The sequence below is a fragment of the Aythya ferina genome, assembly GCF_964211825.1.
Source record: "Aythya ferina genome assembly, chromosome: 11".
In the NCBI taxonomy this organism is placed as follows: domain Eukaryota; kingdom Metazoa; phylum Chordata; class Aves; order Anseriformes; family Anatidae; genus Aythya; species Aythya ferina.
The window spans coordinates 3,058,760-3,082,154 of NC_140307.1; the positions used below are offsets into that span (position 1 = coordinate 3,058,760).

Here is a 23,395-nt window from a genome sequence, read left to right on the forward strand (position 1 = left end):
GTCACACCAGCATCACCTTTCTTCATTCATCTGCATCAATTTAAAACCAAAAAAGCAAAAATCTGGAACAAAACAAACCTTGAAGTCCAACAACAATATCCAGAAACAGCCCCCAGCCACACGTGGGTCACCACCACTCCTGTCCAGCCCAGCATCACTCACGGAGGACACATCTCTCTCTCTGTCGTATTCCACTTTGTTTTATTCAAACGCCAGCAGTGAAGTACAAACTGTAGTTACACAGCATTTGTTTCCTTAAAAACAGTTCTTGGTTACATAAGGCGAAACAACTTCCAAAACTAAGTTGTTCAACAGTTTTGCCTAAAATGTTTTTCTCCGCCCCCCCCAGCTCCACTTAAAAAAGGATTAGAATTAAAGAATTTGGAGTTAAAAGCAGTTGGTTATGTTCTTCACTCTACAAAAAGGAAAATGAGGATAAAGTTACAGGCAGATCACCACAGATTTCGATTTGAGGTGACTAATCATCTCTCAGAAACATCCTCAATTCTAAAAGCAGCTTTTTCTGAACCATTAACAGGTCATTTAACCAGAAAAAAACATGAAATCCTAACAAGCATTTGTTGCATCTGTCTAAAACTGCTTTCTGTGTAGGAACACAAGTATTATAGGACCATCACCTAAAATTTACATGACAAAAATTAACGAAGAACAGGGCCAACACATCCGTAGTACTTTTCCTTACCGAAAATATCTACTAGATGGAAAAGAATGATGCAAGTTTTATTTAAATAGCGTGAATTAAAATTTAAAAAGGCCCAGTAAAACCTAAATCCGTGTATCACTGAAAGACAAAACCAAGTTGTAAGCAACAATTTTAATTCCTGGAACAAATAAAAAACATACAGGTCCTTTAGTGTTTTTTTACAAAGACTTTCCTAAAGGATTGAATTTATTTTGATGTGAAACAGAAGAGGGAGGATTGCTTGCTGTGAGACTAAAAATCAAAGACAAAACCACAAGATGCAATACTAGCATTTGAGCATATAACTTAAAAGCACTGTCATGTGAACAATCACTACTGATTACATCAAAAATATTATACATTTACTTCTTTCATCTCAACATTATAAGATAGGTTGGGCAAATACCTGGCACCAAAAAATTGATGCATGATAGTTCCAATACGTTAAACAAAATGTACTATATTAGAACATTAATATTTAAAAATTTATGCCAAGTTCTCTTCCAAACTCAGATGGCTTACCAATTCCTGGAAATTTTATTTATCCTTCTGGAAAAAATGAGCAAATTGTCAACTTCACCTTCTTTCACGGTTCTCCAGGTGACTAAAACTGACTCCTAATGGAGAGGTGAGCAATAGGATGTATTTGATATTGCATCCAAATTAACGTAACAAGCTAGTGTTACATTTAGCAAAGTCTCCCAGCAGTGTCCATAAAGTGTCCCCTAGTTTTTTCAAAATCCTGTTGCAAGGGCTTCCTCCCACACCACATGTAACAAGTCACTCCAGCACCCGCTGGGTTTCAAACACCAGCAGAAGTCTAACACTGACCTGAACACAACCCCGTGCGAGTCACATGAGGAGCTAGTAGTTTATTCACCCTCTACTAATTATTAAACTTGTTTTCCCATTTGTAGAGTAACATTATTGTAAAATCTAACTACTGGTAGTACCTGCATTGCTGTTTAGTTTTTAGAAAAAGCAATTCAGGTGTTGCTATATTTGCTATACATTTTAATTGAACAAATGTAATATACAATTCATATTTGAACATTATGCCATTCAAGTCCACACAATGTCCATCAAATAAATCAATGTGATGTCACAGTAAAATACACGATCTGATTTATCTAATAAGGTTCCTCATCACGTATCATATCCGAGATAGATCCAATGCTGTTAGTATCAGATTGTGAAGCCAGAGGCAAATCCTAAGGAAATAACCAAGTGCGCTTTATGCAGGAGAGCATTCTGACAGTATTTAATGGTTTGCAGCATCTGCTTGTCGAGGCCAGCCTTCTTCCTCAACTCCAGAGTCATATTCCTCTTCAGATGAATCTTTAGTGGGAGCCCTATAATTAAAACGAACTGATCAGATACTTTATAAATTGAGGGGGAAAAAATGGAGACAGTTTCCATAGCTTGTGGTAAATACACCACCTGTAAAGTGCCATGATGAAAAATGTTCTCACAAGCATGCCATCTGCTTAATGACCTTTTGATCTGAAAATGGTGCTATGCACTTAAACTACTAGCATGCAGTCTCATTACTGAAAAAAATCAAATCAATCAAAAAGTTAAATTCAGTTAAATTTTCTGATTTACGCTGTAAATTTTAAATTTTCAGCAAACACAAGTGCTGGCGCTCTGCAAAGTAACAGAAAGCAACCATCACTGTAAGAATAACACCTTCGGCTTCCACCACTCCCTTTGAGAAATGAGGTATGCTGAGCCAAGCTTCATCAAAGGACAGATAGACACAGAGCATGCACCTCAGTGGACGAAGTCACCCAAAAGTTTCTAGCAGAGGTGGAAACCATGCTGAAGTTTCTAAACATCATTCCTTTTTTTTTTTTTTTTTTTTTTTTTTTTTAGCCTGACCCATTCCCTCTCTACTCCCCTGCCTGTTCAGTAAAATTAGTATTTATTTCCTTTAAACATAGACTTGCCCGGTGCTTTCAGTGCTCTACCACATCATTACCACATTGATTATTTTAGCTAATGCTCAGCAAATCAATAGATGCTTCGTTTTGGCTCTCCACAGCTGTAAGAGTAATGGAGGAGAAAACTGCTGCAGCCTGGAGCATGCGTAAAAGTATACCTTAGTGTGGTAGAAGCTAGAAGGAGGAAAGATTCTGCTTGAGAAACTTCAGCACATTTAAAACTTCTGATTTTTACTGTTATATTTTGATCCTGATCATTTACTTTATTTCTACAGGCATATACACACACGCACAAGGTTTAAAGTAACTTCATGTATGTTTATTTTTTAATTTCTATTTAAAAACTGAAGAAATACAAACCCAAAGTCTCTAGGACAGAACAGGCACTAAGTCAACTGTGTACAGTATACAGATATTGGATCCTATTTAGGTTGTGTGCATGGTTTTGTGTTAATGAACTTGTTCCTATGGCAAACATCAGGATCCCTAACTGTATTATTCATCTGTTCTCATACTCCCATTATGGTTTTACCTAATGTATCCTGGCTCTTTTTTGCCTTCTACTACATCTTTGTCAACTTCCACGCATACGATGTCAGAATTGGGCACTTCAAACATGGGCTCCAGCAACAGCTTTTCCTACAAGGAAACAGAAAAAAAAATATTTCTGTATGCCATCATCTTCATTTTCAAAAATGAAATAAATAAAATGGTTAGCAAGTGATTCTCAGGGCTAAAGGTTTTTCTTGATGGAAGAAATCTGAATACACACATTTCTAGGAAGAGATTTATTGTATCTATCTGAGACCCCAAACCAAGTAAGGCTTTATCTGTAAATTGTTATGATTAAGGCCACATACATGAATATGGGTAGCTTCATTTACTTGAGATGAAACCATTTACTCAAGATGAAACTTGATTTACTTACCATTATAGATCGCAGACCTCTTGCACCAGTTTTTCTGTCCAGGGCCAGTCTGGCTATAGCCTTCAATGCATCTTCAGTTACATTTAATTCACACTACATACAGAAAAATAGTAAGTTTAGTTAATTATTTCACTTATAACTACTTAATTCTTAACGTGCTATTGAGTTAACAAAATCTCGTTCAAAAATTTTTGTCCATTTTGTCCTATCAAAAAACAAAAGAGCTCCAAGTTCTTACTCAATGCTGGTGTTGTGCATGTAAACTCCTCATAGAACAACAGCCTCAGCAATCAATGTGCAAGTTTTTAGAGCTTATTGTCAGGTTAAACCTGGTTTGTTTGGTTGCCTGTTTTCCTCCCTCGTCATCTAGCAAGATGTAGGAACAATTTCAGTCTTTAAAGCAGGGGCTATACACATCTGAGTCAGTGTTATTCCTTTTCCTGCAAAGCTGCTACGTACAGTAAGATCGTTTTCTTCAGCCACAAAACACAGTATCTTTAGAGTGAGGCAGCTTTTTAGTATTGTATTTTATAAAGAATAATATTGAAAAGCTGTCAGAAGTGCAAACCTTATCCATGCTGAATAATGCCTGGTACTGGGGGACCACAGCATTTCGTGGCTCAGTAAGAATCCGTACAAGGGTTTTCTCATCAAGGCTGTGCAGAGGAACCACAACAGGCAAACGTCCCACAAACTCAGGAATCATGCCGAATTCAATGAGATCTCTGGCTTCCACATGACGCAGCAAGCGATCCTTTTCTTCTATGTCTTCGTGTGTATTGGACTCGCCACTTATATTAGCCAGATCAGCTGCTGCTGCAGCCCTTCTGCCTTTTCCGATATTGGATGGTGTCCCAAATCCTAGATACTGCAAAACAAACATGTTGTGCTTACATAAAGTTTTCTTTATGTAACTAAGTCACGATGCAGGTGTATAAAAACTGGAGTGACTGATTACATCATTTACATATTAATTTAAGCTTAAGAAATTACTTCTGGTAAAATTATCTCCCTGGCACAAAATCCATTTCTTATATGCTAATACCCTACTGGGGGAATGAAATGCTAGATTGAATAAAAGTTTATTCTTAAAATAAAAAAGGTTAGTACACATCTTAAGAAGTTTTCAGGTAACAGTGACACTAAGAAGTACTCTACAGAAGCAACACAAATGCGTGCAAGAATACCTACACAACACCTGAATCATTATAAACAGCAATTTGGATTTTTGTCACTGTTCTAGTTAGAAACAGGGTACACACTTTGTTCCCAAATATTAGTATACAAAACAATAAAAAAAAAATGTATGATTAAGCATTTTCATAAGATGATGGCTTTTAACACCATTTACGCAAGGTTTCCAACTATCTATTAAAAAAGTTTTTTTCTACCGACATACAAAGGTTTTCGCAGTTCCATACTTGGCACACTCCACCTGAAATATATCCTGTTATCACTGCTAGAACTAAGTGTCACTTGCTCCGTTTTTAAGAAACACAGGGCTTTACAAAAGTTTAAGAAGTGACCACTTAAGGACAGACAGTAAGCACAGTTCAAAACCAACAGTTTTGAACTTTCTTCTATTTGCATATACTAAAAATTTCTCTGTGGAAGCAGAGACCACTGCTAGCTACTTAAGCCTACTAACAGGCTTGCTCTCTGCTACCTTTTTTAGGCTCCTTGACCTCAGGTCCTCAGATAACAGAAAGAAAACCACTGCTCTACACACAACCTTTGTGGATTTACAACTATAGCAAGACCTTCAGGAGTCAGTACTGTGTGAACAGTGATCAGGATTACAATTTCAGTTCAAACTCAGCCTGATACACTCACTTTTTCATTTTTCCTCCTGCTGATAATTCTGTCAAGACCATTGAAAGCACCAGAAGCTACAAAGAGGATGTTTGTTGTGTCCACCTGCACCGTTTCTCCACGTAGCTTACGGGAATTCTTTTCTGGAACGTTTACTATTGTGCCTTCTAGCAATTTTAACAGGCCCTAAGGAGGAGAGAAGAAATAAACAACGTTTTTAAAAAAAGAAGTGCAGTACCCTATAAAAACACATAGTATACTGTGTATATCTTCATGGGTTTTCCTTCAATTTTTAATTCCTTATGCCTTTATATCAATTGTAAGTGTCCAAAGAAATCAGCTCTCAGGACAGACAAAAATCTTTTAATGCAACTCCCACCCAAATGATGAGTTGCACTGAGTAATGAACTGCTTTGAGGGTTTTATCAGAAACGTAAAGTGTTATCTATTCTTGCCTCTGTTATGCAACTTGCTATCTGATACTGCAAAGAAGTTTTTAAATTAAGACTTTTCTGCAATACAGGCCTGAGTTGCTCTTGGCTTTTTTTTTTTTTTTTTTGGAATGAAGAAAGTAAACAAGAAAGTTGACAGTTTCAAAGGTTAATAATTAAGAAACTGAAGAACTGTAACTCTACAGTCTCATGCTATCTGACATAGCAGACTTGATGGACTAAGTAAAGCCACTCCACGGAAATACTTACTTGTTGAACACCTTCTCCTCCAACATCCCGTAACTGATGAATACCGGGAACGCTGCCAATCTTATCTACTTCATCCAGAAAAACAATTCCTGCAGTTACAGAAAACGGATTGAAGGAAGGTTCCACTTTTTAAGAGGCAAAAGTTTACAAGCAGGGAAGCACACAGTTTAAATGGCAATCTCTTCTACCTTCCTATTTCAGACTGCAAAAATGTATGACCCGAATATATAAACAAAGCTATGAACAAGAGCAAGAACTACAAGATAAATTTAGAGTTCTTTTCAGATTTATTATTTCTGATTTCAAAGTGGCAATCCAGGGATGTGACACAAAACTGTAAGTTACAGAAATACTGGTTATCTCCAGGTTTAGAACACCTAAGGTTAACAATCTATTCATGAACTTCAGGAAACTTAAAGGTTTACCTTGCTGAGCTTTTTCTACGTTGTAGTTGGCATCTTGCAACAGTTTTGCAATAACAGACTCAATGTCTTCGCCAACATAGCCAGCTTGAGTCAAGGTAGTGCAGTCACAGATAGCAAAAGGTACATCTAGACATTTAGCTAGAGTCTGAGCCAGCAAGGTTTTACCTGGTAAAACAAAAACTGCATGTTAAAACTGCCATATAATTATTCAGAGCACACAAACCTAAGTAGTTACCATAGGATCATTATTACTGTCATTAGACATTTAAAATGATATCAGCATGTTCATACAATGATATAAAAGTTTTCCAGTGCAGCCAGTTTTCACAAACAGTGCTTATGTCAGCAAGCTGTATTTCTGAATAAGACCAATACTTACTGTACCACAAATAAGATGTCATACAATACACAAAAGAAAATCCATTTACTTGCATATATTAGTCAATACGGAGTCCTTTGTGCTAAGGGTGCAGTGCAATGAGCCATTGCTCCTGCTTTGAAGTTGGGAAGAAACAGAATTCCAGTATCATTTAGTGCATATTCTCCCAAATAGTCTGCAAAATGCTATCACAACAGCACAGACGCTCCCATTTCCTATGAATACACAGGTAGCATTTCTTTTAACCACCTGTAAGTGATCTGTCCCAGGTGTGACATATCACTTTCTAACCACAGCATCTCAACTTGCCATCTAAAAAGCAGTCAAACTTTAGATGCATTTTATTTCAGCTTAGGGAAGCTTACATCTTTTTATCAGTCAGTATTCAATGGCACAAAAAAAAAAAAAATCCCCAAACAATATGACCAGACTTCCTTCCTTTTCAAGGCCATTTAGCTCAGCTTGATACAGTGACATGAAAGCATAAAATCACAGTTTTGAATTTACAGTTTAGCTTTACAAAGACCAAATTGAAATAATCACAGAATAAGGAAAAAAAAATCACTCAATTCTAAGAAAAAATATAAAAAACGGATAAATGATGCAGCTGTATACCTGATCCAGTTGGTCCAAGCAGCAAAATGTTACTTTTTTCAAGTTTTATGTCATCGTTGGGTGAATCTAGTACTTCTCCTCCCCGTTTTTCCTGAGGTATTTGCTGGTTCATTTGTTGCTGCATCGATGCTCCTAACGCATTACCATGTGGACTAATCCCAGCAATCTGCAGCAGCTCTGAAAAGAACAATAATAGTAGTGTTGAATCTCTGACAAGGTTTGTCATTAACTTAAATGCATAATAAAAGCTTTTCTTTCTTTTTTTTTAATTTTTTCTGCAAACTTCCAATTCCACCTATTTATAAAAAAAAATATTGAGCTAGGACTACAACAGAAATTTGATGCAATTATTACAGAAACATGAGTTCCAATCATATTTTTGCATAAGTGTGTAACTACATATATGGAGAGAATTTCTAATGATACAGTGCATTGTTAAAAAAAACTGCTAGAGAAATTTTCAGTCTTCACATGAATTGACTCATTTTCATTGCAGTTTTTCTTTTTAATAAACACATAACAGGAAATAAACCCAAACCACTGATCTCTGTGACAAGAAAGTACAAGAACTGACATTTACAAAAGCAATGCAGAAGCCTACTCTCAAGACTTAAAGATTTGTCTTAGTTCAGCTGTTAAAGGCTGTGTGTTCATATGTGGATAAGGAATCTGAGCTGTATATTCTTTTTCCATAGCACTATTATTTTAGTTGGCTTGAAGAGTAGAATTCTGAAGATTAAGAAAAATGGTCTGAAGAGGTGTAACTGGAATTACAAACTGATCTACTCTTGACTAAGGACAGAGTTCAATAACCAGAAAGAGTTTTGGTGGACCAAAAATAAGTGATTGACATCACCTGGACAAAGAAATAGTACTGAGGTTCAAGGTGATGGTACCCCTTAGAAGTGTAGATACCCTGCAGAAAACAGGTACAGAACTTCCCTTATTATCTACCTCACATCGTACTTTGTACGGCACTGACATAATCACATCAGAGATCTAAGTTAAAAAAAAATCTCAACATTCACTTGTTCCACTGAGGATGATTCTAATGGACAGGTGATTACTGAACCAACTTTATAAAAGGTAACTTTACATTCTACCTGCTTTCTGCCTACAATGAGATAAAGAGTCAGATCCTAGTCACCTTGGTCAAAATATGCTCAATGCCACCAGTTAAGTTTAATTACAGAAGAAAAACAGATTTTTTACTCGGCATTTCTGACTAATGGTCACTAAACACTACTCTACATTAACACCAAAAGAGTACATATTGCAGAGGAGGACATGAGGAGAGAGTTCACTTACTTGTAAATCTGTACTCATCCTCCCGTCTTCTGATTTCTAATTCTAAGAGAGAGGATGAAAACAGCAATAAAAAGTAAGTTTATAAAAGCTTATAAATTCTCCACCTCTTGCCCTCTTCTGAATACATTTCCTAACTGCGTATGAAGGTATTTCTAACACAAAATCCCCATGTGAATTAGTTTTTATTGCTGTCAAATTTAGCCCCAAAGTCAACTTGCATGCTTGTAAAATGACTACTAAAAACATTTACAGGCTATTGCCTCTAATTAGATTTTTGTTTACATTTATAGGAGGAAAAAAATGCTATAATACAACTTCATTTTGAAAAGACTTCCTTAAACTCATGCATTTATAGCTGAGTGTTACTAGATAAGATTGGTAATACTTTGAGATACATTCAGCTATAAACATTCACTGCCAGCCTCTTTGGGTGCACACCATTTTATCTTTTGTGGAGGATCAGGAACTTTCCTATACCAGGTACAAAACTGCTCTCCTACCACTACCAGAAGAGGTTTTCCCCCCCCAGTTAATTATTTCTTTCAGTAAATTCATAAAAGAACAAGATTTGTTTGCTTAGTGTACTATTAATTGGAATACGGAACAAAACACCTTAAGAAAAAAAATCAAGGTACACTTTGAATCGGAGACAGCAACCTAATCCTACTTCTAAAAATAAATTAGATCAACATAGCTACACACTTAGCCAGCAGCAAAAGTACTGCCAAGAGTAGCTCAAACTACACCTGCTAGATATCGAACAATACTATGGTGACCAACAGATGCTGCCAACAACAGGCAAGTTTAGAAAGGCAACTATTCATCAAATTCACTATGCAAAATATTGTCTTTGTGATCTGCATTGTTGCTTGCAGATTAAGCCATTAAGCAGTAAAGGAGATTAGAAAGAAAAATTTAGGAGGCTCACGTTATAAACTTAAAGCAAAACACCTCCTAACACATGCCAGTAAAAAAGTGTTATATATTTTATTGTTTACCCTATGTAATAGGTAGACAATACCCACGGCATCACAAACCTGCTGGATTACCATTTAAATAAATCACAGAAGTTCACACACAGTGAAATTCAAATTTAATAGAAATATTTTAATCATTTCAGTTACTGAATATCTAGTGTCAAGGTAAAACTGTATGTTTCTCAGGTGAGATTTTCTGAACTTACTGATGCAGTACATGCTTATCCCACTTTGTTCAAGCAGTGAAAACAGACTGGTCCACTTTTGAGCTATATACTCTATATTATATGATCATATATACTCTCTGAATGCAGTGAATTTGCATATATAGGGGTTTCTGAAAATGTTGCATTCTACCTAATAACGTTCAAGTCTATCAAACATCATTTTAGGGACCTTCAGCATTTCCTTTGGGAAACATGACTAAACTAAAATCTGATTATCTGGATGACAGATAAACTACTACTATTAGAGATCCAAAAATGTAAGTTATGGAACTGAAAGGGTGAATTTTATTTGAACAGAAGAATACCAAACATCAGACAAACCTCTTGGTGTTAAAGAAGTCTGCTTTTCAACTTCAGCCTGCTGTCTCAGGTTAGCTGGAATATTATTGTAGATCCTCTTGTAATGATTATACACAGCTACCGAAAGCACCTTCTTGGCGAAACACTGACCAACAACATATTTGTCGAGGTAGTTATAAATCTGAAAGATGATTCAGTATTAGTAACATTTCTAAACAACCTTGTAGCAAGAAAAAGTAATAGATTGTGACAAAGCTAAGACTTCACAGGATGTTCAAAAACTAAATTTGAGCGTTGTTTTATTTTGTGAAGGTGTGCAAAGATTCTGGCATATGTTCTGAAATCCTGATAACTAAGCAAAGCTGAACCCTGTGGTTTTGGGATAAAACAGGATATAAGCACAAGCTCTAACCCCCAAAGTTGGACTAAACAGTTCTGACTTATTTCAGTCTGTAACAAAACCTGGAGAACATTACAGAACAGAGAAATAGAAAACCAACATTTAAAACACAAAATAGATTCCTGTTGATAAGGTTACTAAAAAAGGTGGGACTTATATAACTAGATCATGTCTGCAAGTTCTCTTCTACTAACATTTGAAACTATTGTCCTTTTCTTTTGCAAATTTGGGTGAAACAGAAATTTCAAGTATATTTAAGTTCTTACAAAAGGCCTATCCAGGAGCCACATGCAGCTTTAGAAACCACTGCAGTCCACTGGGAACTGCAGAACACAGTAAGCTTCCTCTTCTCCTTCTGGAAGGAGGAAACCAAGTGACTTAATGTGGAGGCAGCAGTAGACAGGTTGCAGCCACACACCATGTAGCCTCAATTCTCACCCAGAAAGAGGCCACGCAAAAGGTTTTGCAACTACGGCAAGAAGCTGCCAAAATCAGGGTGTAGAAAATAAGGTCAGAGCAGGAAATTAAAGATACCATGGTTAGCAAGGACTGAGGTTGCCTCAGGGTCACAAGGCCGAAATTAAGGTATTGCACCTCAGTCACAGGACAAAGCCAGAGGAAAACAAGCCCAACTACTTTTATGGGATCTACTTATTCCTTTATCAGCGGTCTGCTGCATCACAAAGCTCTAAAAGGTTTAATCTTAAACTAATCGCCTTTATTGTTTGTTGCTGTGTCACAGCAGACCATTGCACACGATGCAGATTAAGAAGTAAAGTCTTCTAGCACGATGTAATACAGGGAAACATCAGGGTGGCATTAAGAACTGTACCTTTTTCGGTGGAGGAGGTGGCTTCTGCTGGAATGCCAATTTCACAGCTTCTGCTGCTGACTCGGGCTCTTTAATGATGCTCTTTTTTGTGTCTGCCTCTGACAGTACAACAAAAAAATGGTGACACTTCTCACACTTCACAAAACGAGTGGAAGCTGCAGAAAAAGCAAAACAAAATGGTAAGAGAAAATTTTCAGTATTCACTCAGCTGCCTGAGTTTTAGTACGCAGGACAAGCACCTGTACAGTCAACTCTGTTCACACACTTTCCCTTTGCTTTTAAAGCTTCTAAGGTGAACAATTTGTGGACTAAGAAATTTGACAGAAGGAATGCAATTTGCCCAAAGTCACAATGCAGGACGGCTACCAAACAAGGGGCTGGAAAGCAAAAACTATTTTGTACTTTTCCAGGAGCGCTAAGCTCAGTAGAGGAAACTCTTCACCTCAGAGAGATGCAAAATTAATGAGGGCTTCTAACTATACAGGAAGTGCTAATAGCTCAAACCTGCAGGCAAAAATGTTGTGGTTAGGGCCAGGCTATTCTACAGTGTGGGAAAGCAATCTACGATATAAATCTCAAAGGCAGCATGCAGCGGGTTCAGGGAAAGGCAGCTCCTGGTGTCTGCATCCCCCTGGCTGCGTGATGCTCCAGAGCGTGCTTGAATTGGTCACCTAAGCCCAGGACATGGAGCGCAGCATCACACACCAAGAGCCAGCTATGGTATGTAGCAGGTGATCAGGACTTGAAGAATTTGCTTATTTATTTTTGTTGTCAAGAACAGAACACATTTCTTTCAAAATCCAAACGCTCCTACTGCTGACTTTGTGAATCACTTCTCAAGAAGCAAGGACTGCAAAGGCTGGTTTCAAAACTTGCAAACTAGAACTTGCACTACGTTATTTCTTTGGGAAAACCCAAGTTGAAGTAATCTAAAATACAGAAAAATAAGTTTATAGTCTGAAATAGATCTTTTCTAACAATACTGTTATATTCTGCTAAATACAAATTGAGTGCAACAACACTGACTAAAACTAAATATATTAGAAAATTTATTAAATTAATAGTAAAGGAAATGTAGCAAAACAACCACATGAAGAACTTCAATGTCAGAACTTCTGAAGTCTTAAAAATCTTTTAGTAAATGGCTTGTAGAGTCTTGTACCAGCTGAGTTACTAACAGCCTCTAGCAATAAACTAGCTGCTTATTTATAGCTTGGTTCTGCCTTCCATAGAGCTGGCATCAGCATTTTACTTTTTTAATACTGAATACACATTATGGATGAATAAATAAGAGTAACAGATTATTTAATACCGCAGCACGTAATACTGTGACCACCACAGCTTTATTAGCTCTGCTTCAAAGAAAATTTGTAAAACAGCTCGAAAGTTCTCCTGGCAACACTACACATCGGTGTTATCTGCCTGACGGGACTGCAGTGGAGAACTGCTTGCACACATTTGTCTCAGAGAGCTACTCGTTCGTCAGAGCATCACATGAAAATACTCAGAAGACCCCTGGTATCCTTACTGGCTACAGTGCCACGAGGCTGTTGTCCTTCCCTAGGCAATGCTAACAGCTTTTTTAGGATGCAATAGCCACGAGAATACTTGCCCCCTTTACAGATCTACAGGGATGGTGAAAAAGGAAATAAACAGCAGGTTATAAGAACTTTATGCGTTCGTAAAACATGAATCAATGAAAAAAAATCACTGTGCAGAGTACATTTGTATCAATTACTCCAAGCAGCACACAGGAAGGTTATAAAAGAACTTTCTGATTTTCAGCAGGACCAACAGGGTCAATAGTTAGAGAAACTTTGATGTATGGGGTGCCCCTGGCAAACTTCGTAACTTATTAACAAAATAACTGAGAAAACAGCCAGTTTCTACCATTTACATAGCATCTTAGAAACAAGTATCAATGAGTTTTAACAGAACTCCTGCTGTGGGCCAAAAATTTTGAGATTCTGCTCCAAAATCGAAGGAAACCAGGTTCAAGTACTGCTATCTTCCCAGAAGTGAACACTCAAAATTTCAAGCAACTTTTCTATTCTTAAATTACTGGCACGTTTTCGTATGTCGTGTTACCAGACACATAAAAACACGGAAAAGAGCTTTCAGGTCAAATCAGCTCAGCATCATTAATATATCTGCAAATACATATGACATAGTCAAAGAAGCAAGTGCTGGTTTTGATTCAGACAACATTACTGTAGCATGCCAGAAGCTGCATTTGTATAAAGATTCCTAAAGTCCCCACAAGCTGACCTTGCCAAAGAGATGCTGGGCTTCTACAACACACACAGGAAGTCAAAACAAGAGGAGGATTAATCTTGAAAACAATTGTAGGGCTGTGTCAATGGCCTACCAAACGGATGAGGTAAAATGACATCAGGAAAAAAGAGCAGGGAAGCGTGTAGCCTGTTAGGTACCTGCAGTAGCAGGGAAGTTTTGCTTTTGAGGATGGGAACTAAAGGCATCAGCTGGAGACAGCAAAAGCAGTTCCCTGTTAAGGCTTCTTATGTGAAGCAGCTTTAAAGCTATTGGATTTCACTGCATCTGAGGCTCACATCTTAGTTCACTGATCACAAAATGCCTCGCATAGTTCCACAAACCAAAATACAGGAACTGCTGCAAAAATGTGGCAAAGGCATATTTATTAACATGTTTCATTCTTCCTCAGTAATTAATTACTGGAAAACCATAGACAAAAAAAATTACTCATGCAAGATTTGTCCACTCGACGGTTAACTGCAAAATAATTCACTAATAAATGTGGCTTTTATCCAGTATTTTCTTTCCCTACTCCTCTCAAAATGACTAAAACTCTAATATTTAAAAATCAAAACAAATGCTAATTCCTTATTTTTCTTTGGCTTTTGACATTTAGGGCTCCACAGTTCTGTAATTCAAACCAGAACTGGATGAAATCATCATTTTTGCTAAGTAAGCAACAAATGTTTAACTGAAAATCAAGTTACAACATGTGTAATAGAACTTGCAACCCATTCATTTCAGAACTTAATTTTTCCTTTTTTTTAACATCTGTATTTTTAAGAGACTTAAACGCAGTCCTTTTGTTTTCCAGCTGCTTTATATTCTTTGATTTGGCTGGGAAGCAGTGTACTCAAAGTGACAAACCAAGCCAGAAAGAAACACATCCAGAGAAAACTTGACTATGACTCAGAGGAATTTCTAAGAAATTAGAGCAAATGAAGAAAATAAAATTGACAACAAAGATTTTAAGTTAACAATTAATAGAGTGAAAAAGTCCACTGTACTCCGTTATTGAGTGTCACTGAGCTTAGTTTGAACAGACTTTAAATTAAGGCTGTAAAATCCTGAAGTCTCAGAGTAGAGCACGCAAGGACGAGAGAAGCAGTTATGTTCAATTATTCACTAGCAGACTTCTTAATATTTTGACTTTCAAGCTGATAAATTTGACCAGTTTCAACGTTACCTGTGCCGTTCTGATGCCACGATTCAAGTGACATATTGCTACTTTTAAAGCTGAGACTGTATTAACCAGACATTTTCTCCCATGGTATTAGTATGAGTAAGTTTTCTTTGTATGACAGTTTTCAGGCACACCTAAAGATTCCTAGTGCTAATGCAAACATGCTAAATTGAATCTCAGCCGTATAGGGACCCAGTGACTTCTACTCCAGGGAAATGCTTGAATGGTATTTGCAGATAAAAGCACGACCTCCACTGATGCATTCTCTGCACTTGCTGAAGTGAGACAGTTTCAGAATGACTCTGTCTACCCATGAATCACCTCGCAGGAAGGTAAATCAGGTTAAAATTACTTCCACTGCTTTCAACCACATGTAGTCCAGGAAGAGACCAGTGCATAGAACATCCCAGAGGATTATATTTCTACATTTCTAGTTACATTAGTGGGCGTTACGTTATTCAGAAGTGCTTGTTGTCTACAGCTTCAAATAAAGACTTATTAAAAAAAAAAAAAAAAGTAGCTACTGATGACTGATCCTTTTATTTAAGCATACTGTTACTACAGATTTGTCTTGTGATTCACGGTGCCCAATCATTTTAATAATATGTTTTGGACAGGTAGCAGTGAATAAAAGCACACCTGCTCATTTCCACCAGCTATGATATTAACAACCATTAAACAAGCTTATGCTGTCCTGCTCTTAAGCTTCTCAGTGCACAAGCCTGGTTATGGCCTGATACTTCCTCCTTGAGCCCCACCAACTGACAGGGGACATTTGCCTTCTGCCAGCTATGTTCTAGGCTGCTCTCATTAGCACAGTGAGCATGGGAAAACCTAAAGGTGCATAAATGCATAACTGGCATTAATTTGGGCTGTACTTCAACAAAAGCTTGCTACCGCTGCTGGACATCGGGCATCTGATACGTTTCGGATTTTCCATTTGGGCTTTGTTTCCTATTTGGAACATATTATCAATCTGATTTTGCCATAAATAAAACATCAGAGGAAGCCATCTGTCATATACTAATTCCTCTGCTGTGTAAGCATTTTGGTTACAGTACATGCAGGATTAGTCTGACTTATTTAGCAAGGAAAGGAAACATTAAGTTACAGACATCGACATACGTAATAGGAAAAAAAAAAATTAGTAAAGTAGTAACGGTTACATGAGCATCTCTTCCCCTGCATGAAGTGTAACAACAATTATAAAAATGCATATTTACAGTCGCTGTCCAAATACTACCACCATGTTCTGCTCTACCATATCATAGGAAATTACACAAACATATCAACAGAGGCAATACTTGCTTACACCAATGTGGCCAGATTGTCCTTTTTAGTCTATGTAGAACTTCAAATAATCACAGAATGTGTTTTTAAAAATTTAGCTATCAGGACTGTATTAGATCATTAATATAATTACACGTGAGGCTGTTTAAAAAGCAAAGTATCCATCAAAACTTACAGACAAAGGTCTCCACGTGCGTGCACAAGTCACCACACTTCGGGCAGCGCAGCTGGTTCCCTCCTTTCCCAGAACTTCCAGAGCTTGACTTTTTACCACCCCCTTCTCCGACGGACTTCTAAAAAAAGATTTCCAGACAATTAGCTCCAAACAGTGGAGCTGTTACGTCAGGCATTTAGCAGTGTGTTTATGGAAGCCAGTAGTGTGAATATTGTAATACCTGAACGACAAAATAACTATTGTCAGGACAACACCACAACACAAACATTCTGAAGTGTCTGCACATCTGCATTTCCCCGTCCTACCAATTCTGGATGCTCACAGAAGAGGTATCCCGTATCTACATTAAAACTGTTTAATTTGCACTGGAACTAACAAGCTAAACCGTGTCAGGAATGTTTTAATAGTACATTCCGACACAGCTTATTTTAACCCTACATAAGAAAACAAATCATACTTATGGAGAGTACTTTCATTATCACAGCCGTGTTTATTCTAAGTGTGCCTGATGTCACAACTCTCCGCATGTCCTTGACAGATGTAGCTATGCTGGCAGATGGCTGTAGGGCAGATCTGACCTATAAAACAAGCATCTCAGACATCGTTTGGAAAAATTCTCTTCTGACTTCTAAGGCAGAGTTCCCTGACAGAGTCCTACTTGTCTTTCTCCACGTTATGCTGCTTAGTGGGGTCTACGGTTAACATTTTTTAAATTTGTATTTGTTTTGTGCCTTTACACCTTGACTAGTAGCAAAAGCTATTATGTTTCAGGAAACATACAAGATTTCTTCCCTCTTCCAAGATACTTTCCCATATTTTATTTTATTTTTTTTTAACCTTACTTGCCCACTTGTTTCTCAAGCACAAAAGACTAAAACTCTTTGGAAAGTGCTTCAGATGTGATGACATGCCATACCAAGGCAGAAGTTACCACCTCAACTCTCAAAATCTTGTTTGCTGACTGAAGAGCAATTTTATTCTCAGGTAATCATTTATCTGAAGAAGCTGTTGATTAACCGTAATTATAGAGAAAGACTAGGATGGAAAGAGATTAAAATTTACCAGCAAGAATAAAGGTGGTGTCCTCATAAAGTTGTCAGCACTGATTTGGTAGTTGTATTTAAGACAACAAAAACATTTGAAACTGTACTTACTTTTAAAAGCCTACTGGGGAATAGCAGACTTGGAGGAGAAAAGTTCTGATTACTACTCTTTCCTGAGCTCCTGAAAACTGTTGTGAATTTATAATATTCTACAAAGTTCAAGTGTCCCTTTATGGTAGGCAAAAATATTAATAAAGCTGGGAAAAGCATTATGGAACATTTCTATAGTTTGCTAACAAACTCAATACATTTTTTTCTTTGCTGTCAGCTGCAGCAATTTGGATTGGAAGTGCCAAATATTAGCAGAATTTCAAGATTCTAATTTTAAGTAAGGAAGGATCTACTAAAAACATTTAAGAAACATTTTCAAAAAAAAAAATGAAAGAAAAACATGAATGCATGGAGATTACCTTGCTTCCTTCTCCAGAGCTATCCTTGCTTGCACCATCCTTTGAAGCAAAATACGCTGGTGTTTCTGAAAAGTTTCTAAGAGGAATTCGTTTGAGGGAACAAGTTTCAAAAGTCCCAAGCTTTCCTAAAACAGGGACACGTGTACGACCGCAAGTAATACCTACAAATGAAAACGTGAAAGTAAAAATATTAATTTCATCAACCATTACGCTGTAGGAACATTTTGGCTGATATCACTGTCAGATAACAGAACCACCTAGATAGCATCTGGCCAAAAAGCATTCTGGCTATGACTACATATACAGAACTTACATAACTTCAATATACTGCTTTATATTTTCATCCAAGTCTTTAGGGAAATCACTAAGAAAACCCCAAACCAGTGTTTTCCTTACGTGCAATCTGTTCAAAATGTAGTATTTACCTATGAGGACCCAAATTTTGGAACGTCAATTAAAAATACCCTAGTTCTAACCCTGATGTCACCAAACCCCAGAACCAATTTACATGAAATAGAGCTCAAAAGTTGCAGCAGCAGAACTTAACTCTGAACACCCAAATTTCTGTTATCCAAAATAAATCCATGTGATGACCTTTATTTCATTAAATGTTGCCTGGATCATCCAAAAATGACCTGAAAGTAATTTCATGTCCTCTAACATCAGGCATGGTTTCACTGCATCATGGGACTGGAAAATATCCCGCTTGTGAACCAGCTCCTCAGAACAATGAACACTCAACACCTAGCACCGTGAAATAATTCCAACACTGAAGTGGAAAAAGATCAATGAAATGCTCCCTCGTCGAGGGAAAGTTACAAAGAAGTGTCTCAGAGACACAGAGCACACGTCCAGACTTGGCTTTCCCTTGTGAACTCTACTGAAAACTAATTTCCAGGAATCTGAAGCAATGCTTGACCAAAAAAAAAAGTTGTTCTGAGGAAAATTAAAGGGTAGAATTGCATTTGGCACACACTGACCCTTTGCAGACAGGCACAAGTGAATTCAACATAACCTTACCTTTGTTGAAACAGCTTATTGCCAACAGGAATAAAGCCTAATTGAGAAACTAACGGGCGTGTAAGATTACATTTCATGGCTAGGTATGATGTGAATCAGCAGATGTCATGCCTGTGATTGCAACATCTCTCAACGTAAACAGACAAGTCTGGAATCCGTATCTTTTATCTTTCTTTCATTCAAACTGCCACATTTCTTACTCGCTTTATGCACTCGACAGGAGCTCCTTGCTTGCTACCCACAGAAGAACTATATAGCAAAAATAATTAAAAACTTCTTGTTCAGACTTGTTTTTTAATCTGTTAAATCAGAAGTGTCAGAATTCTACAGAAAACCCCCAAAAGTCTTCTACAAAGAAATAAAACAATAAAAATTGCAAGAGAAATACAGTTAATTTTCACTGGAAGAGCTAAGAATGACTAGAAGACAATAAATAAAAATAAATAAAGAAGCAAAGCACTACAGACAAGCCCAAATTGACTGGGAAAACTCCCTCAGACTTCTACCAGGTCATAACCAGGAATACAGGGTCAAATGAGTTGAAGTTATTTATTACGATATATGCTGCATAAGATACCTGAACTTAAGGATAATTTGCGGTTATTAATTGTGTCTGTAAATTAGTCAGGGATGTTTAATGATCAGCATATTTTCCAATTTTAAACGCTGCCGAGTGCCACACCACACGGGTAAACACCTTAGATTACAACACAGGAGAACCTGTGAAAACACACGGCTTGCTACATGCCAGAAGTAATCTTAAAATACGGGTTCGTTTTCACAAGCTGTTGTGTCCTCTTGACTGAATATGCCCAGGGAGCTCCAAGGATCAGGAGTGCTAAATTTACTTGTCAGTACAGAACAAACTGTGGCGAGCATTCAAGATGTTATAGTGTTCTGCAGTAATTCCCTGTCTTGGGGGTTCAGTCCTCATAAACGGTGCCTTTACAGGGATTTGTGTCACCACTTCTAAAGGGAACTGGGACAGGACCTCTAAATTAAAGAGGGAAAAAAAAGAAATACTTCCCTGAGTGAAAAACAACATCCCAACTCTCCTGCTGCAAGGAGACATTCAGCCTATGGAGAATGAACAGAGCCCTAACAAAGCCTCACCAAACATTTTACTGCTAAGCACTGCGTAAGTACCAAAGATGGCTAATTTTAAGAGAATGACACAGAAAACGCCCTGAAAACTTTATCAGATGACCTATGAAGCTTCACAAGTGTCCAGGCTGGTAGGTGCTATGTTACCTACTGTGCCACTATCGATCCGAAGGCTGCAGTTGTGCGACTTCACCTCCAGCGTTTGACAGGCTGCTGGCAGCAGACCCGGGCTAGTCAGCAACGAGTGTGCTGCTCTTAAGCTCTCTCCCGTTCCTCTTACGAAAGCCTGAGTGGGTCAGCCTTTAGGGAACAGCGTTAAACTCACCCTGCCACATCTGCTGAACTCCAGAGGGTATGGAGAGGCTAAGCCAGAAGAAAAAATATTATTGCTACATCAGCTTTAGGCACGGGGACGAGGCTTTCTTGTTTGGCCAACCTAGGTGTGACTTTTCTGGTGTGTTTTTTTTTTGGACAACTTCATTGTACAGCTAAAGAATGAAGTAGGAAGAAAGTTATCGCAACGGCTTGCTTGCATAATTGAGCCCAGAGGCAAATTTTCGAAAGCCATCCCAGCCCCACGCCTGGCAATTTCCAGCGACTGATAGGTACCGGGGAGTGTTCAGGCAGAGCAGCTGGCTGGCGCGGCAGTATCTCCTCAAACACACGAGCTGCACTCAGGGTTTGGCTGTTTTTTTTTTTGAAACACAGCTTAAAGAACACACAGCAAACCTACAAAGTTAGGTAGGAGCAGTGGCTTCTACACAAGACGTTCAGGTTAGCAGGTTACGATCAAAACGGGAGTTCCTTTACGCAATATCAACCTTAAATTGACAGCTGAAGAAAGGAATACTGACTTTTGGGCCAAGCCTCAAATATTTTGTGAGAATCTGTTGCCCAAAGACATCAGAAGAATGACAAAAGAGAAGTCTCCCCTCTCAGTGAGGCAACAACCCACCATCAGACCCATCAACTGTATCGCAAGATAGGATCTCTTCTAACAACCAAAATGCACCAAAATAACTTTAAAAATAAATTCTACAGAAAGCTCACGTAAAAATCTTATTGTCCCGTAACTGTGTTTTAGTCTCGTTTGTTCTTGTAAACATCCCTTTGAAATCTTAGGTCTGACTAAAAAACACAAAATCTATTGGTTATTAAAAAAGAGAAATGACACAAAAAACAGTTCCAAAGTAAATTTTGATTGTTGCCTGTTTTAAAGGACTTGTCCAAACCCTTTCAGCACAGGTGATGTCAGAGATGCCGATAAAAAATCACCTGTAAGGAGTTGCCTCACCTCCTGAAGGCAATAAATCGTCTCCCCTGACTGCTCAGGCCCCTCCCGAGGGTTTGATCATTCAAAAACTTGTTGCAGAGGTGGCAGCAGGAAAAATTTCCCCCCTCAACTCTGGGGTGGTCTGCCTTTGGCTACAAAAAGCGTACAAGAAGCCTGTCAATGCTCACGACACACAGAAACAGGGCAGAAAAGGTAAAACGAGGAGGAAAGCAGCAAGCCTGCTCCTGCTTTCCCAGCCTCACCTCTCTATTAAGTTGGTCACAACTATTTTTGGCCGACTGAGCGCAGGTTTTTGTGAGAAATCCTTCAAGCTGAGGCTGAAAACAACCCATGCAGCTGCATTCCGCAGCCCCACAGCGCGACCCGCACCCAAAAAACCCCTTTCGGAGGCTCGCTGCGCGCTGCCACCCCACAGAAACACCCCACGGAGAGCCCCTTTCCCCCACAGCCCCTTCCCAGGCCGCCGGGACGGGATTCATGAGGTAAAAAACACCCAGAAAAGGGGCAGAGGGCTCTGATGGCGGCCGGGCTGGTCTGCGCGGAGGAGGCCTGAGCTGAGAGGAGGAGGAGGGAGGGGAGGGAGGGGAGGCTGAGGAAGGGGTTACCTCTCCGCGCAGAGCCCAGCAGCCGCGCGGCCGCGGCGCAGCAGTGGCAGGCGGACATTATCGCTCGGCTGAGGTGAGGAGAGGAGAGACGAGGCCCGGCCCGGCCTGGCCTAGCCCGGCCCGGCCGCTCCCCCCCCCCTGCCGAGGCCTGGCCCTGGCTGGCGGCGCCGCTGCCGCCCGCCCCGTAAACACCCCCCCCACCCCCCCCCTTCTCCTCCTCCTCCTCCCTCCCGGCGCCGCCTCGCTGACGGCAGTCACCGCGCCGATCGTTCTGCACCCCCTCACACACACACACACTCCGTGGACTACAACTCCCAGCGGGCAGCGCGCGGGGCGCCGCGCGGAACGCCATGCTACGGGCCGCGCGAGGGCTTCTGGGAAATGTAGTCCTGATAATTAGAAGCGCCCGGCTACCCCCTGGACGCAGTGCATCATGGGAAATGTAGTCCGGGCGCCTCCCCTCCACACAGCAGTTTCAGGCAGTTCCCAACTGCTAATTTTAGAGAAATAATCCAACTCGTCTCTCCCCTGACAAGTTTTCCTTTTTACTCTATGATACTCAGAAATCCACACAGTCTATGTGGGATTTTCACCAACACCTGGTCAAAACCCAGCTGGGACTAGACATCTTTTTTTTTTTTCCATGCAATGAAAGATAATTTTTTGTAATATTAATCTTTTATTTATTTATTTGGTTCCAAATCTTAAATGCAATACAACAAAAATGCTTCCTGTAGATCTCAGAAGTGTAAATCTCAAGCATATCCGTTAGGCACAGTTCACGCAGAATACACCTGCGACTGATGGGCTTGTGTAGGTCTTCCAGCTCACCTTCAACTCCTATCTGCTGTGTACTGATTAAATGGAATTAATTGATCCCAACAGTTAATTTTAGTAATGACTCGGAGACAGAAATACATTACCTGACAGCAATTAACTTGAGTTGCCCTGAAGCAAATGCCAAAGGCCACTCTAACAGCAGATAATCCACACAACAACACACGACTCTATACAGGATGATCGCTGAATGCCATTTTTAACTTCTGCTGAAGTCTAGACAGTTTTTAATCCCTGTAAAATACAGGTTTAACACTACCACCTACCGCCAGGCAGCTGCCGTTCTGATTTTAATCTGTATTAAATCCAGCGCTGTGTTTCGTTTGCAAAGCTTTTTCAGGGAGCTAGGCAGGAATAGCAGGTTAGGCTCAAGGACACACTGAAAAGCACTGATAAAAGCTGTTTGTCTTGCAATCACAAACCACGGCAGCATAGAGGAGAGGAGCATTGCCTCCAGCAGGTATCAGATCCAGCGTGCTGCTGTGAATAAAGGTTTGTTACAGAGCATTCGGACCACTAACAGCAACAGGATGGCGATCTCAGCCAGCCC

The 23,395-nt window shown here is 39.1% G+C and overlaps 1 protein-coding gene across 2 annotated transcripts; it reads right to left on the reverse strand.

Annotated features, from left to right (window-relative positions):
* Positions 1-184: 184 nt before the first annotated feature.
* Positions 185-22,170, reverse strand: CLPX (caseinolytic mitochondrial matrix peptidase chaperone subunit X). 2 transcript variants are annotated; one of them, XM_084532613.1, is made up of 14 exons: positions 22,009-22,170; positions 17,986-18,146; positions 16,473-16,590; positions 11,551-11,705; positions 10,340-10,499; positions 8,815-8,856; positions 7,507-7,683; positions 6,513-6,677; positions 6,088-6,176; positions 5,408-5,572; positions 4,143-4,442; positions 3,575-3,667; positions 3,179-3,285; positions 185-2,055 (listed from the first exon to the last, which is right to left on the reverse strand). In XM_084532613.1, the coding sequence occupies exons 1-14, from the start codon at positions 22,064-22,066 to the stop codon at positions 1,965-1,967; spliced, it is 1,881 nt and encodes a 626-aa protein (XP_084388739.1). In that variant the 5' UTR covers positions 22,067-22,170; the 3' UTR covers positions 185-1,964. The 2 variants fall into 2 exon arrangements, with proteins under 2 accessions (XP_084388739.1, XP_084388740.1); XM_084532614.1 differs by lacking the exon at positions 8,815-8,856 and having other exon boundaries at positions 22,009-22,169.
* Positions 22,171-23,395: the final 1,225 nt, after the last annotated feature.

Excerpts from the sequence above, each read along its gene's own strand:
- CLPX (XM_084532613.1), bottom strand. The coding sequence starts at position 22,066 with ATGTCCGCCTGCCACTGCTGCGCCGCGGCCGCGCGGCTGCTGGGCTCT. Across the intron at positions 18,147-22,008 it reads GCTGGGCTCTGCGCGGAGAG|GTATTACTTGCGGTCGTACA; the intron begins GTAACCCCTTCC and ends TTTCATTTGTAG. Across the intron at positions 5,573-6,087 it reads GAGGAGAAGGTGTTCAACAA|GGCCTGTTAAAATTGCTAGA; the intron begins GTAAGTATTTCC and ends TCTCCTCCTTAG.